This window comes from Lissotriton vulgaris, chromosome 2_1 (genome assembly GCF_964263255.1).
Source record: "Lissotriton vulgaris chromosome 2_1, aLisVul1.2, whole genome shotgun sequence".
Lineage (NCBI taxonomy): Eukaryota > Metazoa > Chordata > Amphibia > Caudata > Salamandridae > Lissotriton > Lissotriton vulgaris.
Genome location: NC_141687.1, coordinates 313,939,650 through 313,957,099, shown reverse-complemented (window position 1 = coordinate 313,957,099; position 17,450 = coordinate 313,939,650). Strand labels below are relative to the sequence as shown.

The window sequence follows — 17,450 nt, the reverse complement described above, 5'->3', positions numbered from 1 at the left end:
CTCCCTTTATTAATGGTAATTAATTTTTTCCTCTCTGCTGCCCTGTTTTCTATTTATCTCTCGGCCTCTTTTTTTCAGTGTATCTCTCTCTGACTCCCTCCGAACACAAATATCGCTTTTGTTTCATGATGTGACGACGTTGCTGCCCTTTGTAGCTGTGTGGCGTATTGAATGCCTCTCTTTGTTGCAGGGAGTGCTCTGCAGGACACTGCAAGGCCATGCCCACTGGGTGAACACCATGGCACTCAGTACAGACTATGTGCTGCGCACTGGAGCCTTTGAACCAGCGGAAGCTACAATTAATCCACAGGATGTGCACGGCTCCTGTAAGAGCACTCGATTTTATTTATTGCCATGTCAGCAGAGAGGTGCATGAGTGGGCTTTTTAAGACTTTCTTTAGGGTTTCACAGCAGGTGGTTATGGAGAGAGCTATATGTTTAGCGTATGGCCTTTTCACAGTCAGCACAATAGCTGGAAGTAAGCATTGCTTACATAAGCGGACTGTATAATTTTGCATATGGGGCTCTCGGGAATTTTGCTGTGAGATCACAATTATTCAGGTAAATGGGGCTTGGCCTTCCAATAATATCATTAGCCCTTCCTACCCCAGTAAAGGCCATCTTTTTCACATGAAATTGGGGTCCGCATACACCCCCACTATACACCCTCCTCGCTACCTTCTACTAAGGATAATTTCCCACCTGAATCACTTGTCACTTATGCAAAAAAGTTTAAATATCCCCCTAAAGTGTCCAGAAGGCAACATCTTTTCCAATATGAGAGTGTCAAATATAAAATAATGTCTTGTAAAAGCAGTGGACTTCATCTTATTTCCACTGTGGCGTCCAGTATCTACAAAATCAGTTTTTCAGGTTTAATCCCCAGCGTTTTAGCCATATCAAGGTATTCAGATAATAAAATAAGATGGCTGAGGCAGTGCCTGCACCAAAGGATTTTCAAAATACATTTTCAATTTCACAAACCCTTCAATTTTCTAAATGAATGCCGTTTCAGAGAACCCTAATTTCATGAGAAAAATATGCCACAGCAGCTACTTATCCCCCGCTTAAGAGATTAATTCTTTCAGTGGCCATTGTGCTACCAACTATCCAAGTCAGTGTGGAATTTTCTGTGGGAACCTTACTGTCTTACCAACATGATATATACAAACATTGAATGCACAGACAATTGAACAATGTGACAAAGTGAGGTGTCTTAATTTCGAGACTATGAAAAAAGCAGGGCACACCTGTTGTACTAAGCAAAAGAATGCATTCTTTAACTAAAAAAAATCACATTTGGAAAACATGGAAGTGAAGACCTGTATAGATAAGCTAATAGTAACTTTATTACAATCAGTGATGGTATATTTTCCAGACATGTTGATTCAGTTTAGATTTAACCTCTGGTTAACCTAACTGATTTGTTTTGTATCATCATGCTGAATTTATTTATCCTCTTCACCCGGGCCATCTTCTTAAAATGTATATATTTTTTTCTCAAGTAACTCTGTTCCTGTTCCATTTGGCTCTACTGCAGCCCAGGTGAATTTCACTCCTAATACATGTAATGCCTCTTCTCTCAGTATGTCACTCCATGTCCTATTCATCTCCAACAGTTATCCACCTTTCAACTAGAGGAGAAGATTGATATCCCCCCTATCTAAGTTGATGATATCATTGTGTGGTACAATAATATTGTACAGCAAGTTTTGGGGTGTATCACAGTAAACATGTGTGAAGGGTGCCTTAGCAGTACCCCGTCTCATGGGGCTTAGTGGGCTGGTTCGACTCTGACTGCCAAGAGTTGGAGCGATTGGTGAGACAGAGAGCTAGGAGCGTTAGGTGTCAACCAGGCCTCTTAGCCTCCCAGGAGATGGTTAAATTTAAACATCAATATAAATCTCTTGTGCAGACAAAAAAAGCCGCCTTCTACCAGTAAGTGGGATGAGGTGCAGGAAAGTAACCTCTTCATGGATCAGCAAAAGTTCTGGGCAAAAGTCAATGAGTTAAGTGGTTAAAATAGGGGAACTCTTGTTTGTATGATCCCGGAAGCTCAGTGGGCTACTTATTTGACACAGCTATATAGAGGACCTGCCGGCGCAGATAGACTCCATACAACTCCTGGACGAAAACTCCCTGTTACATGGTTTTCAATAAAGGAGGTAAAAGCAGTTATCGAAAGAGTAAAGCTCTCCTGAGCTGCTGGCCCCGATAACATTACAACATTACAGCAGTAATAATTAAGATGAACAGTGTTTGGTGGGCCACGGTTTACTCTTCATTGTTTAGTTGGATTGTCATGTCTGGCCTTTTTCCGTTTTCCTGGAAAGGGTCTATAGTAAAACCTGTTTTTAAAAAAAAGGAAATGGCACAGACCCTATACATTCTAGGCTTAATAGCTTTCTTGATATTTCACTAACGTTCTTTTCTAAGATAATTTTAGCCAAACTTGAAGACTGTGCTATTGAAACCAAGGGAAATCCAATAGAATAGGGGGGGGGGGGGCTTTCGGTTGGGTCACTCCACCAGAGACCACTGTTTTGCAATGTGGGCCATTACTCGAAATGCCCAGGAGGAAAATCAAAGGCTGTGCTGGTGTTTTGTAGACTTCAGGACAGCCTTCGATTCTGTGGATAGGGATATCCTGTGGGGGGTGGAAACTTGTGGCCTGGGAGCTCCCATTAAACCTCCTTAGTCTACTTCAATCCTTGCACTCGGGTAATTGGGCTCAAGTGGAGTTAGATAAGTTGGGTTGATTATCTCAACAAATCCCCATTGACAATGGCCTGCGTCAGGGGTGTGTTTTAGCACCCCTGTTTTTTAGCTTATTTTTGGCCGACCTTCCCACACTTCTTTCCCAATTGAAGTCTTTTCCTCCTAAAATCGGGAAAAAGTACATTGCCGGTTTGCTTTATTCCGACAATTTGGTATTATTGAAATATACCCCTATTGGTCTTCAGAGGAAACTAAATGCTGTAGCAACTTAAAAGGAAGCAGAACCAACTTCACATTAGTCTGGAGAAGACCAATATTTTGGTTTTTGGGAAAAAAGTAAAGAGGTGGAGCAAGTCGACCAATATAAATATTTGGGCTTAACCTTCATGAGGAATCTGAATTGGGGTAAGCATTGAGATGGCATCAAGCAGAAGGCCCTATTGCAGGCCGGTTGTCTATCAAGATTTAATAGATTTGGGGGGCTTTCCCATATTCCATTGCTAATAGCTTTCGAAGGGAAGATACCTCCTCTGTGTCTGTATGGAGGAGTGTTTTTTCCCTTGATCCTACATATGAATAGGACAGATTAGAAGGGGTAGTGCTTAAAAGGCTTTTATAACTCCCAGAAGGCACTATGGTTCAGGCCATAAGGAGAGAGTGCAATCTGGCCTAAGATACTTTAATACACTCTTGGAGGATGATGAGGTGTCTAAAATCACCAAATTTTGCTGGGAAGAAATTCAATGTAGTGAAAATGTGGGCAAAGGAATTAACAACCAGAATAATTGCTGTTAGGAACCTCCATTCAGATAGTGGTGCAATCACATCGTGGTTCCCCTTTCCAGGGAATCACACATTGAAAGAATCATTTGCTTTGCTGTCCGAATCAAATGACCTGTCTAACCTGAGCGAGAGACCATCCATAAGTTTCTCAATCCCTACTCTGGGCGTTACCAGACCCAGGATAGCGAAATGAAATATTAAGGGTTATGGTGGGATGTAACCCAATCTATTCATCCCGCCCATACTGGGCCAGAGTTCAGAGTAATACTGGTCTCTGCCCCTGCCCCCTGAAAGTTAAATCCTCCCTACTGCATATACTTATGGATTACGTATTTTATCTTGCAAATCGAATTAAGTCTTTAAGACCTTTGTTTTGTAAATATGATGTCCTCCATAGCAGGAAAGCTGTGGAACTGTTGTCAGAAATGGCTTGGTTTTTACGGTCTGTTAAACAGAGTTTTAGTGATGAACTGTAGTGGGTAAAGGGTGTTGGGTAGTTAGGATGGGGCCCTTTTAATGATTTTAATTGTCAATTGAGTTTTAGAATGGGTTTTGGACAATTGTCTAAATAAACGTTTTCTACCTACTATCATGTTTCATCTCTTGCTAAATCACTGTTTATTCTTCTACTCACTCATTCCCGGTCTGCTTTCCTAGCCCTAGTCTTCTCTCCTGCTCTCTCTGCCCAGATCGACTCTTGTGCTCTCTCTCTCTGCCCAGATCGACTCTTGTGCTCTCTCTCTGCCCAGATCCTCCATTTGTGCTCTCTGCCCCAGATTGTCTCTTGTCCTCTCTGCCCCAGATCGTCTCTTGTCCTCTCTGCCCCAGATCGTCTCTTGTCCTCTCTGCCCCAGATCGTCTCTTGTCCTCTCTGCCCCAGATCGTCTCTTGTCCTCTCTGCCCCAGATCGTCTCTTGTCCTCTCTGCCCCAGATCGTCTCTTGTCGTCTCTTGTCCACTCTGCCCCAGATCGTCTCTTGTCCTCTCTGCCCAGATCGTCTCTTGTCCTCTCTTCCCAGATCGTCTATTGTCATCTCTGCCCAGATCGTCTCTTGTCCTCTCTCTGCCCAGATCGTCTCTTGTCCTCTCTCTGCCCAGATCGTCTCTTGTCCTCTCTCTGCCCAGATCGTCTCTTCTCCTCTCTCTGCCCAGATCGTCTTTTGTCCTCTCTCTGCCCAGATCGTCTTTTGTCCTCTCTCTGCCCAGATAGTCTCTTGTCCTCGCTCTGTCCAGATAGTCTCTTGTGCTCACTTTGCCTCCTCTCTTTGCCCGCGCCTCCTCCCTGGTTGACTCGGCCCGCGCCTCCTCGCTGGCTGACTCGGCCCGCGCCTCCTCGCTGGCTGACTCGGCCCGTGCCTCCTTGCTGGCTGACTCAGCCTGTGCCTCCTCGATGGCTGACTCGGCCCGCGCCTCCTCGCTGGCTGACTCGGCCCACGCCTTCTCGCTGGCTGACTCGGCCCGCGCCTCCTCGCTGGCTGACTCGGCACGCGCCTCCTCGCTGGCTGACTCAGACCGCGCCTCCTCGCTGGCTGACTCGGACCGCGCCTCCTCGCTGGCTGACTCGGGCCGCGCCTCCTCGCTGGCTGACTCGGGCCGCGCCTCCTCGCTGGCTGACTCGGAACGCGCCTCCTCGCTGGCTGACTCGGCCCGCGCCTCCTCGATGGCTGGCTCGGCCCGCGCCTCCTCGCTGGCTGACTCGGCCCGCGCCTCCTCGCTGGCTGACTCGGCCCGCGCCTCCTCGCTGGCTGACTCGGCCTGCGCCTCCTCGCTGGCTGACTTGTCCCGCGCCTCCTCGCTGGTTGACTTGTCCCGCGCCTCCTCGATTGCTGACTCGGCCTGCGCCTCCTCGCTGGCTGACTCGGCCTGTGTAGGATCTGCTTTCATTATTACCCCCACTTTTTGCTTGTGTAGGTATGTTTTATTTGATTAGTCTGACTGGGATCCTGCTAATCAGGAACCCAGTCACTGTCTTCCTCCTTAAAATTCGATTGGTAAGTACTTTTGTAGATCCACAGTCGGCTACTAGTGCACCCCTATAATTTCGTAGTATGTGGTACTGAGGTACCCAGAACATTGGTACACCAGGGGTCTCCCATGGGATTCGACATCTTTTATGGCACCCATTAGAGACCACTCAAACTGTAACTACATGCCTGCCATTGCAGCCTATGTAAGCTGGTGCTAACACCACTTACAACAGATATACATTTCCTAATATCTGAGGTTACTACACTTAAATCCTATTATACACCCCTAAGACAGGCCTTTCAATCCTGAAGGCTGGTTGATGGGTTATAAGTGTGTGGGTGCCTTTGCATTAGCAGGTCCTCCCTAAAAACCCTGGAGTCGATTCTCCAGGTTTTGTAAGTATAGGCAGCCATTTTTATACGTATTGTGGCCATCCAGTACTATGCGATGGCTAACTATATAGTGGATGTTCCGAACCTGGGCATGTTGGGTATCAAACGTGTTGGAATCATACCCCGACACCGGTAATGGCATTGAATGTATGTTTCCATGCACTTGGGGGCACCTCCGGGAAGACCCCAGTACTCCCAGTAACAGCGTTTAAGGATCTGCTAGCTAGCTAGTGCTGCCGACCACAGACACAATTCTGCCCACCTGCTGCTGAGCTGAGCTTGAGCAGGGGAAGGTAGAACAATAGGTTTCCTGTCACAGGGAGGTGTGACCACCTCCCAGACAGGACTTGGTGTATTGGGCTGGGCTGGGGGCGCTTCCCAGCACCACAGGACTGCTTTGAAGGGCAAATTTGGTGCCCTCCTTGCATACTCTGGTTTGTTTCAATTCAGGGAGTCCTCTGGGAGGGAATCCCTGAGTCGTCCTGTCCCCTTTCTTAGGATATAAAAAGGCTTATCTGTGGATGGGTCCTCCAATTCGTCGTGGGACAAGACTCAAGCCTGAAACCACGTCACTCTTCGACGTCTGGACACTTAGACTTCGCCTGGAACCAAGACTGCATCAAGGAAGACTCCTGCTGCTCCTGGTTTTGCTGTTCTGCAAGTCTTCATCATCTGTGTCTGTGCTTCTTCCAGGTTCTTCAACGGACCTGTGGGAATCGAGGACACATGAAGTCATCTCCCTTGGAGTGAAGGAGTCACTCCCCTGCATCTGCAGGCACCGCAACGAATCTGTGCGCTCTGCTGCTCCTGGCGTCCAAGGGACTACCAAAGGCTCAGCAAAACAGGTGGTGGTTCTGCAACTCCCTCAAGGCCAGACCTGTCCTCTCAAGGCCAGTAACCCTTGTCGGAACTGCTGGGACCAAACTCTTGTGCACCGTGTCGAGTTGCCATTACCAAGACTTTTTGGCTTTGCAGTCCAGAGATCTTCAGGCTACCAGAAGCTCCAGCCTCCAGCTTCTCTTCCTTCTAAGAACTTCGTCCTCGCCACATCCTCTGCACCGTGAGCCTTCATCTTTGGTGAGCCGCTAGAGGTCCTCTTGTGACTCCTGTGCCTGTGGCATGTGCTCTCAAGAGTCTGCTCTTGCTTCAGTGAGCTCCTCTGCTTGCTCGGGCCTGCTCTGACTCTCCCGCACTTGGTGAGTCCCTTGGACCTTTCTGGTCCCAAAGTTGCTCTTTCGATCGTTTTCCACACCTGTTGCAGCTGCCAAGGCTTGTTGGTGCTCCGGCCGGACACCGACCCCCTAGTTCTAGAATTCCGATGTGGGACAGCTCCTGGACAACTCCTGGTCTTCCTCAGCGTCGCCTGGTACTAACAGCTGCAGTGACAAGGTCACCATCATGACTCCTGCACCTTCCGACATCGGTGGGCATTGCTCTTCCATGCCTCCTGGTCACCACTGAGTGGCATAGACTCTGTCCCCACTGCTTGGAGGTTCTTCTCTTCAAGAATCCATCCTTGAATTCCACTGGACTCCTGCACAGTCCTGGGGTATCCACGGGTGGGGTGACGCTCCAGCCTTCTTTCTTCCACAAGGTTTTTTCAGGGTTCACTGGGAAGGGTCCATCTTCAAAACTGCAACCGCGACTTTCCTGTTGACTTCTATTGAGTGCACGGCTATGATTCCACTCTGCACACAGCCTCCGTGGGGTTCCTCTGTACTTACCTTGAGTGGTTCCTGGTGTTCCCAGCTCTTTTGAGTCTCCTGGTCCAAGCCCGAACTGCAGTCGCAGTTCACTTTCCACTTTCTTAGCTAATGGTTTGCTCTCCCCCTGGAGACCAGTGTGTATTGTGCTTACTTACCTCTTGCAATTGAAGTGGTGTTGTGTATTTGTGTTTATATCTCCGGGTAGGAGATATACCATTGTGTAAGTGAGTGTTGTGTAATAAATAGACTTATTTTTAGAACTACACTGTGTGGTTCTTTTGCGATTACCCTACACTACATGATCAGATCTGATAAAACAAGCTGCTTAAAAATGCTTCTGGATAAGCCTGAAGGCTGATCGCCCCAGTTACCACTTAAGGAGCTACTGAAACCACCATAAGGGTTTTTCGATTAGTACAAGGTGCTCCACTTAAATAATTGTGCACTATATACTAAGCCAGCCTCCTACAGCCTGTGCCTGCTCTCTTGCTTGCTTGGCCCATGCCTCTTCTCTTGTTCGCAGGCCTATCCGTAGCCTCACCTGGGATAGCCCTTACTCTCCTAGTCTCCCCTGGGATATACTGGGTTGAGCGTACCAACCTGCCATGCACAATTGTGTGACTGGCACAGATATCTCTCATGTCAATGGTTCAGATTCCATTCACATTAGGTGGTGGAAGTGTTTGCTTCCCTCTGGAATCACAAACTCACTTTTTGGTCCCACTTTCTAGTTTAGAACTCCAAGGACTACCTTATCTGAGGAATCGGCCTCAAAAGCTACACTGTCAACCCCTGGGGATACACTAGTAGGTTTGTTTTTAGGATAGGGAGAGGCCTTGGTTCGGTGCCCTGTCTGCTTACGGTCCATGAATCAAGTTTTTTTGGGATCACAGACCTTACCCTGGTACCCACCTTTGATTTGTCAGGTGTCATGGAGCATTCCCTCCTGGGCAGGTTTTTAGGGGCCTATAGATGAGTTCCTATCTTTGTTTCTAGAGTTGTCCACGTTTTTAACTGGAGGGCAAGTGGTGGGCTTTACAACCCCTTTCTTTTTGTCACCACCTCTGTGTCTCTTCTTGGACACACTAGATTTTATATATCACAAGATGAGAGGTACCCCTTGGAGAAATCAGGGGAAATTAGGTATCAAAGCCTAAAGAAATTAGATCCACTTGATCAAATAACAATTATATGGTACATGTGATCATCAATCATACAATCGCAACTGAATATAAAAAGACATCAAATTTATTCAATATGTAATAAAAGTTAGAAGCCATATTAAAAGTACAATAAAAAAAGGGCAAATAAAATAGACATGAGTGACGTTTACAATTAGCGCTGATTATGAGTTGTCGATTTAGCTCCAGTTAAGACATGATTGGGTATGACATGTACAGATATAAAATGTGACTTTTGCATGTATATTCTACATGCCGCACATGATGCACTGTGATATAATATAATTCTAATGATTGTTCTAATATGATGTATGTTTGTTGTAGGGCGAATAATTGTATATGACCCTGCTGCTAGGACAGAGCAAAAGATTTCAGTCTTGATAAAGATGGAGTGATCAATTTTTCCATCAAAACGCGTCGACGCACTTCCTTCGTACAACTCAAGACTCCAGTACTCTAATATTAGCACAAATTACACAGTGTGTTGTATTTAGAGAGAGACTAGGACACAGAGTGTACCAACTGCATTTCACAAATTCTAATGTCTTACTTGTTTGTCCTGTCATGTGATTATGCGGGCCATAATCCTAGGTGTCTGTTATTGAATCGTATTTGAATTGTATAATCCTTTTGTATCTCTCAAGTGACTCATGTCTATTTTATTAGCCCTTTTTTATGGTACTTTTAATATGGCTTCTAACTTTTATTACATATTGAATAAATTTGATGTATTTTTATATTCAGTTGTGATTGTATGATTGATGATCACATGTACCATATAATTGTTATTTGATCAAGGGGATCTAATTTCTTTACACTCTAGATTTTACCCAAGTCATGGGAAGAGACTAGACCCAGGTCCAACAGATATTGATTCAACTTATCAGAAGTTCAGTTACTTAACAGCGGTATACAACGTTTAGCACGCATTTTTTACCACGCACTACCACTACAACGCAGGCATTACCACGCATACCATTACAACGCATTGCGCTGGGGGGCGCTCTAGGATAGGGAATAAGTATAATTTTATATCCAACATCTTCCCTAGTGTCCACGGGGACTGGAGTTGGAATATAAAATTATACTTACCACTATCCAGCATCTCTAAGCGCTATGCGTTGTAACGGTATGCGTTGTAAATACCGCGTTGTAATGGTATGCGTGGTAACGTCATACATCCCTTAACAGCTGTTCCTTCATTAACATATTATGAAGCCCATCATAATCGTGCACCTGCCACCTAGTATATTCACTGAAAATACTACAAAATCAACCCAGGATTGGATCGAAGTTTTCTTAGTCTTTCTGAACATAATTCTATATTCCTCATTCGTTAGTCCAAAGTCCTCAATCAGGGTTCCCTTTATGAGGTCATAGGACCGCAGACCGCATCTGTCTTAGCATATGTCTATGTTATGTTATGTTTTGTTATTCACATTTATAACGCGCACAGCTGCCCCAGTGAAGGGGCCTCCTGGCGCTTATCCCTGCGCTTTCCTGAAAGCAACTAGCAGAGTAGAGACCCCCAATACTTGTGGTTGAGTTTCCTTTTCCTGTAGGCCCTCTCAAAGGATTTAAACCATCTGGTGACATAATCACCTTCTGTATATTTAGGGACAATCACTTTGGGACTTTTAGGGTCAAAAGCTACTTCTTTCTCCCTATTTAAGTTGTTGCTGCCATCAGAGATGGGTCCTAGGCCCATCTCAATTATTTCTTCTATTATAGCTAAGAGTTTGGCTTGTAGGGCCAGTCTTTTAGAGTAGCACAAGATATGCTGCAGCTCTTAGGGGCCCGCTTTAGGAACTTTGCCTGAGGTACCACTTATTAAGGACTTACAGAGGTGCTAAAGGCCTGGTCACTTGGGGATCAAGTGACCAGTTGTCTTGTTTTGGGTAATGAACACTGGCACTTGGGTCGTAGTTGGTAGGAACCAAGGGCACTTCATTCAAAGTTGCATCAAATACCAAGCAAAAAAAGGGTGGGGGGTAAAAGGGGAGAGTACTGCAAAGAACCCCAGTTTCCTACACATACTGAAGTAAAAAATCAGTAACACGAGGCTAAAAGCACATTAAAAAAAATGACCAGGACGTTTGCAATGGATGGTACTGCTTCATACCTTCATACAGAGTGAAATGGTAAGTGCTGGAAGTATCAGGCAGGAAACGTGCTTTCCATGCCAGGTTGTGAACTTGGTATGCACTGGAGATGCTAAGGTAGCCATTTTCGACAGGTTAGAATGCCTGACCATTTACTGTTGTGGAAGCAGAATCCCCAATAATCATCTCAACCTCAATGTTTGGATACCCCAAAATTATACCTAAACGATTCTTCTCGAGTTTCTCATTGACTACACTCATCATCAGAAATGATTCAGTTTAGCAGAGTTTAACAGAAAATAAATATTGGAACCATAAAGAACTGTGTTCTAGGCCAAAAGGTGGATTTTTAATGCAGAGAACGTTAAAAGGTGTACAGAAAAAAAGAATTAAGTGCCATAAAGGCTCAAAAATAAGAAATACAAAATATGCGCAAAATCATAGACCATATTAGTCCCAAGTTAACCGAATTCAAGAAAGTATTGTTAGTGTCAGACTCCTAAAGAGTATAGACACATCCCATAGAGAGTCTCAGTCAAATGGGCATAGTAAATAGTCTCCGATAACAGCAGTGTTCATCCCTACTGAAAAACTCCACGAAACCCAAGCTTGATCAATAATTAAGCCAGACTAAACTCCGACAGCTAAAGTCCAATAACTTTTAAACATCTGTCACTCTTTCCTAATAATACATTCTGTATATTCAGCACAACATGATCGTGGTTAGGGTCACATTGGCAAATTAGGAACATTTACATAACTAAAAATACATTTGTTCCAACCCATTTCTTAAGGTAATAGAAATCTTCCATCTTCTCCCTCAGCAACCACCCTCCGGAGAGGATCAACACAAAATGAAATGTCCCACTAACAATGGCTCATAGATTCTACAAGTCTATATCCACACTTCTAGAGGAAGTCTGTGAAAATTATACTTTGGGTGCATGATGGAAGCTTCATTCACAATACAGTCTTTCTAGTAATGTTGTACATCACTATCATATTTACATCATTCACTTGGTGTTCCGTGGAGACAAGGGGAGAGGTGGCTTGCAACAGGACACTGATGGGACGTGGAATAAGCAGGTTGAACAGATCATCAGAAACTTCATCCATAATAGTAATAATGACGTCATACACACAAATATGGCATAAATATTTATCTTATTATCTACCCTTACAAATGACTTAGGCAATTAATTTTAATTGCAACATCATTAATTAATCGGTTACAACCCTGCATAATAAAAAACACGAATTATGAGATTATTTTTACACAATTTTGTACATTTATCATATTTTTGAAAACTTGATCCCTCTGTCCTTGGTGAGAAGGAACTGTGACGTGTCATGGTGGCCGTGATCATCATTGTAAAACAAAGGGAACAAAATGAGCTTGTTATGGCCTGAGAAGCTAATTTTGTTTCTCCACTCTCTTCACCTACTCTCCTTTCTTTAGACATTCTCCAGTGTTCTGTTCTGCGCCATCTTACCTTCACTTTAACACAGCTTATATTTGCAACGCCATCCCTTCTTATGGATTATGGTTTCTCTGTGCTGAAGCAACAAAATTCACTTCTCTTTCCAACTTTCTCACCCCATCTCTAGTATTAAATCTTTGTCTTACTGCCTTCCTACATGGCATAACACATAGATTCCTCCTGCTGAAAATTAATGTCACCTTCTTTCCTACTTCATTTGCAAATTCCCAGACCCATCATTTTCCTTCCCATCTTCTATTGCCACTAATTTGGGAGTAATTTGTGTAAAACTTGCCATTGAGTCCAATTTCAGCTCTTAAATATCCTAAATGGTTGTTTTTCTATCCTCACATCTTCTACAGAGCCAGATCACTCATTCACACACTTATAAATCATGCAGTGAAATAGGAAGGCATATTTTCTGTTGGCTCTCGCAACACCGCAGGGACCCCTGGACTAATACATACCCTTTGCTACTCAGACCCAATTCAGTCTTTCCCATCGCATCCCAACATCCCAATACCGCCTATAGACTGAATGGGTATCTGCTGAACACCAAATGCTCACTCAGATGTTCTGAACTGTTCATGGCATGCCCTCTGCCTCCCTTAGTTGTCCAGCCGATGCACCTTTGCTGATACCGCAATCCTATCTAACCACATGTCCTTCTTATTCATCACTGGTGTTCTATCTGCTCATTTCAATCAATCAATCAAAGCATTTATATAGCGCACTACTCACCCGGAGGGTCTCAAGGCGCTAGGGGACGGGGGTCCGCTACTGCTCGAACAGCCAGGTCTTGAGCTGCTTCCTGAAGGCGAGGTGGTCCTGGGTCAGGCGGAGGTGGGTCGGGAGGGAGTTCCAGATCTTGGCGGCGAGGTAGGAGAAGGACCTTCCCCCTGTGGTGGCTCTTCGGATGCTGGGGAAGGCGGCGAGGGCGTGGCCGGTCGATCGAAGCTGGCGTTTGGGAGCGTAGAAGTTGAGGCGGCTGTTGAGGTATCCTGGGCCTTGGTTGTGTAGGGCTTTGTGTGCGTGGGTGAGGAGACGGAAGGTGATTCTCTTGTTGACCGGGAGCCAGTGCAGGTCTCTCAGGTGTCCGGAGATGTGGTCGCGACGGGGGATGTCCAGGATGAGACGTGCTGAGGCGTTCTGGATCCGCTGGAGTCTCTTCTGGAGTTTGGAGGTGGTTCTGGCGTAGAGGGAGTTGCCGTAGTCCAGACGGCTGGTGACGAGGGCCTGGGTGACCGTCTTCCTGGTCTCGGTGGGGATCCACCGGAAGATCTTACGTAGCATGCGCAGGATGTTGAAGCACGACGACGAGACGGCGTTGACTTGTCTGTTCATGGAGAGGGAGGAGTCCAGGATGAAGCCCAGGTTGCGTGCGTGGTCCGTTGGTTTGGGGGTGGTGCCCAGGGCGGGGGCAGCGGGAATGGTGTTTAACTCATTTATGTATAGAGTAGGAAACACCACCTATTTGGTGTTGGCAATAGTTATGCGTTTTGTCTTTGAAGTTGTGCAATATTATTGCATTTTTTGTAATGCAGCACTACCACATTAGTCTAGGTAAGTGAAACATGATAAATGTCCAGTAGTCCGCTGCAGCATAATTATCTCATTTTCAAACCACTCTAAATGAGATACTGGTTTCCCTACTCACCCATCCTGCACACAAATCCTTGTTTGTGTAATCCACCCAAAATGGTGAGGTCTTAGGGTACCTTATTAGTTGCTATATCCTGCTCATCTTGTATAAAAGTATATTTATGAACTCACAAACAATGAATTAACAGTACCGATTAAATGCTACTAGCATGTACAAACTGCTGGTAGCATTGATGTGTTTTCAGAGTTTCTGAGCTTCATCGGTCTATGTAGTAGGTTGGTCCCTTTACAATCTGAACGGTATACTGCATATTTTATTAATCTTTATTCCTCTTTTTGTATCATTCTTATAGACAGTGGCTTCTTTACTTAATAGAAACCTATAGATAATGCCTTATACAGTCTTCTTGCCGTTTACCTTACATTCCTGACACCTGATTTCCCATGTTTTCTGATTGCAGTGGAGGAGCTGAAGAAAAAGGCGCTGCAGAGATACAATCAAATTAGGGTACGTACACAGTCTACTTGCGACCATCGCTTTAGCTGCTGGTTCCCAGCCTCCTCCTCCAATCCCAGCAATTATCACCAACTCCCAAGATCAAGGGCTTGGTAGGTAAGCTAGTGTTTAGCCAGATTTGATAGGTCATCCAGAAGTTTCAACTATGGAATGTAGCCAGTTCTCCGTGCATTTTGCCTTGTGAGCCACTGCAATGCTTTCTGTAGTTTTCATTCCCCTAAGGAGATATCGTGAGTGCTTGAGGGAGTAGAAAATTAGGGGACCTCAGATTTTGTTGTATTGTATTCTGGGCGGACAGCCTGCTTGAGAGAAGAGAGGATCTCTAGCTGTTTTTTTTAATTCATTTTCATCCCATCAGAACAGGAGAACATTCTCGAACATAAAAAGGCAGTGTAGCACATCACATCATTATCATAAATCTCCAGCTGTTTTTAATGAGCTAAAGGTCGGTGGCTGCTGTGGTTTGTTGCTATAGAGTATTTCTTTGGCAGACTCAATCATAACTCTAGCCTCAGCAAGGACTGAAAAAAAGCTGCTTTCAGGATGTAATAGAATAATCCAACTCTCCTCCTAACACTCCCTGCCGGCTTTATTCTATTGCTTTCATGCTGGCCCATCAGTTAGACTCTGATGGGCTAGCATGCAAGCAATAGTGATGGTGATGGCTAACGCCAAGGTGCATCAGAGTACCTTCGCCCTCTTACTACTCCCACAAAATAATGGCACAATGGGTTTGATAATGCAGCAGCAAGTTGGCAGACTCTCCAATTTCAAAATGTATCAGAACATAAATAAATGAATGGGTTGTATATGGCTAAGGAGAGTCAATTTTTTTACAGGTATTTGCTTGTTTCCTATTTTGCTTTGCCTCCTGTATGATGAACCATTATTTAAAACTGTACATGTACTTATTTAGGTTGAAGTCAGTGAAGTTACAAGTAAGTTGGCGATAAAGAATCGGAGCCAGAGTAGACTGGAACCTTTCTGCATGCTCCTGTTTGCATGTGTTATAACATGATGTTCTGAGCGAAGAAGAGGCTATAGTGGACTTAATGTGAAAAGTACTATGAGGTAGTTATTTGTCTTGAGCTTGCAGTATTGAGTTTCTGCTGTTTGGTACAGTAGCAGTATTTTAGGTCTCACCTTGGACCGGATGTGCTTGGATCCTGCCCATTGCATATCCTGGGTTAGATTTGTTACTCTTGCTTATCTTTTGTTGTGTATTGGTCTCTCCTCTAGAGCATGGCCCAAGTGCTGATTTCCTGTCCAGTTTCCTTTCACTGCTCTCACTTTCGGAGCTACTTTTTTCAGCACTCTGTAAGAGTGCATTTGTATGAAGTCTGTCTCCCCCAACCACCACCCTACACCCCAGACTTGATGAAGAAGAAGGCTTGGGTTCTTTTATGTGGCCTTACCTTGGAGTAATCTGGGTAATGAATATTGAGGGACACTGAAAAGAATAGAGTTTTGGAGCAATGAGGGCTTGGACGTACTCTAGGTTACTACCCTGGGAAACAGTGAGATTCATACATTCTTACGACTGGTGGTAGAATGGTGGCATCAATGATATCCGAGGCAGTTGAGAAATCTAAGAGAATGAGTGCCGATGCATTTCCGAAATCTCATGCAGGCACCAAATCGTTGATGGCTATGAGAGACAAATAAGATGCTCTCAAAAAGATTTCAGATCGAAGACCGTTCTAATAGAGCTGGTTGTATTTTGTGGTTGGCCTTTTTCTCAAGGAACATTCTGAGGGATGGAAGATCAGTAGAATTTTGTATAGACCGGCGGTTTCAACAGGGGACATTTTGAGCGCTCTGTTGTCGAGGGCTTGTTTTGGCCAAGCTGCGAGGATGGCTTTAGCCAAAGCATTGTTTTGGAAGGCACAGACCTCGGACAGTAGATCAAGTATTGAAGACATAGTTTTGGAGGAGAGGTTTGATTGGAACAGTGCTGTGAAAAAGTGCCTGGCATATTGGATGAAGAGTGAATTTTTACCTGATTATGGAACCAAAGTAGAGGAGTTTAATCATTGAGCTTAAATTGTGGCAGGTCTATTGGTGTTGCGGAATGCAACATTGCATCAAACTGAAGCAGATCTTGTGGTGTAGAGTACCATTGCTGTGTGCGGAATGCCTCACTCCGCACTGTATCTAGTATACAATAATGTAGAATATTAGCAGAAAAAGACCCAACTTGACATTGAAGTGCATTCCGTTCACTCGTTATGTAAAAGTACAGTAAGGAAACCAATCCAAGAAAGGCTCAGTCCAGAGGGGAGCACATTTGCTTCTCCTTAGCTATTCAAAGGTTTTATTTCTGAACTGCGCTCTTATGTTTGATAACTGTATGCAAAGCAGTTTGCAAATTTTAATGTTTTGATTGATGTTTTAAGATATTCTGCCTATGGCTGAACCCTAGAATTTGAGTGCCATCTCTTCAAAATGTTGTCCATGAACCACTAAAGTTTCCGCTATATTCTGATGTACATTTTGTCTTGTTCTTTTAGGGTCAGGGCCCAGAGAGACTTGTTTCTGGGTCGGATGACTTTACACTGTTCCTGTGGACCCCAGCGGAGGAGAAGAAGCCTCTCCAGAGGATGACTGGTCACCAGGCCTTGATCAACCAGGTCCTTTTCTCCCCAGACACACGGCTCATTGCCAGCGCCTCCTTTGACAAGTCCGTCAAACTCTGGGATGGCAAAACTGGGAAGTATGTCCATGCTCAGTCAGCTACACTCTAGTCCGAAGGTCAAGGGAAGGCTTTATTGTCAATCATGCAATGTTCATTTATAGGTGTCAACTTTCATAGCAAGTGTGCAAAGCATGTAGTTTGTAGTTGCAGGTAAAATATTGGCTTACCATTCGCTTGATCGACCGATTGCCTATTATTTTCCCTGCGTACCACATTGTATAGCCCTCCCATCAATAAAAAAAAGAGATGGCCAAGTCAATGGGTATAGTATAGAGACTTGTTGGCTTTGTCAGTGGTTTTAACCAT

At 44.7% G+C, this 17,450-nt stretch overlaps 1 protein-coding gene across 2 annotated transcripts in view; it reads left to right on the top strand.

The window, feature by feature from the left end:
- NLE1 (notchless homolog 1) overlaps positions 1–17,450 on the top strand; it is a 241,994-nt gene that overhangs the window by 119,471 nt on the left and 105,073 nt on the right. For both annotated transcript variants that reach the window (XM_086955007.1, XM_086955008.1), the window contains exons 8-10: positions 191–326; positions 14,394–14,440; positions 16,960–17,162. In XM_086955007.1, coding sequence (XP_086811133.1) covers positions 191–326; positions 14,394–14,440; positions 16,960–17,162 — 386 coding nt within the window. The remainder of the gene's footprint in view (positions 1–190; positions 327–14,393; positions 14,441–16,959; positions 17,163–17,450) is intronic.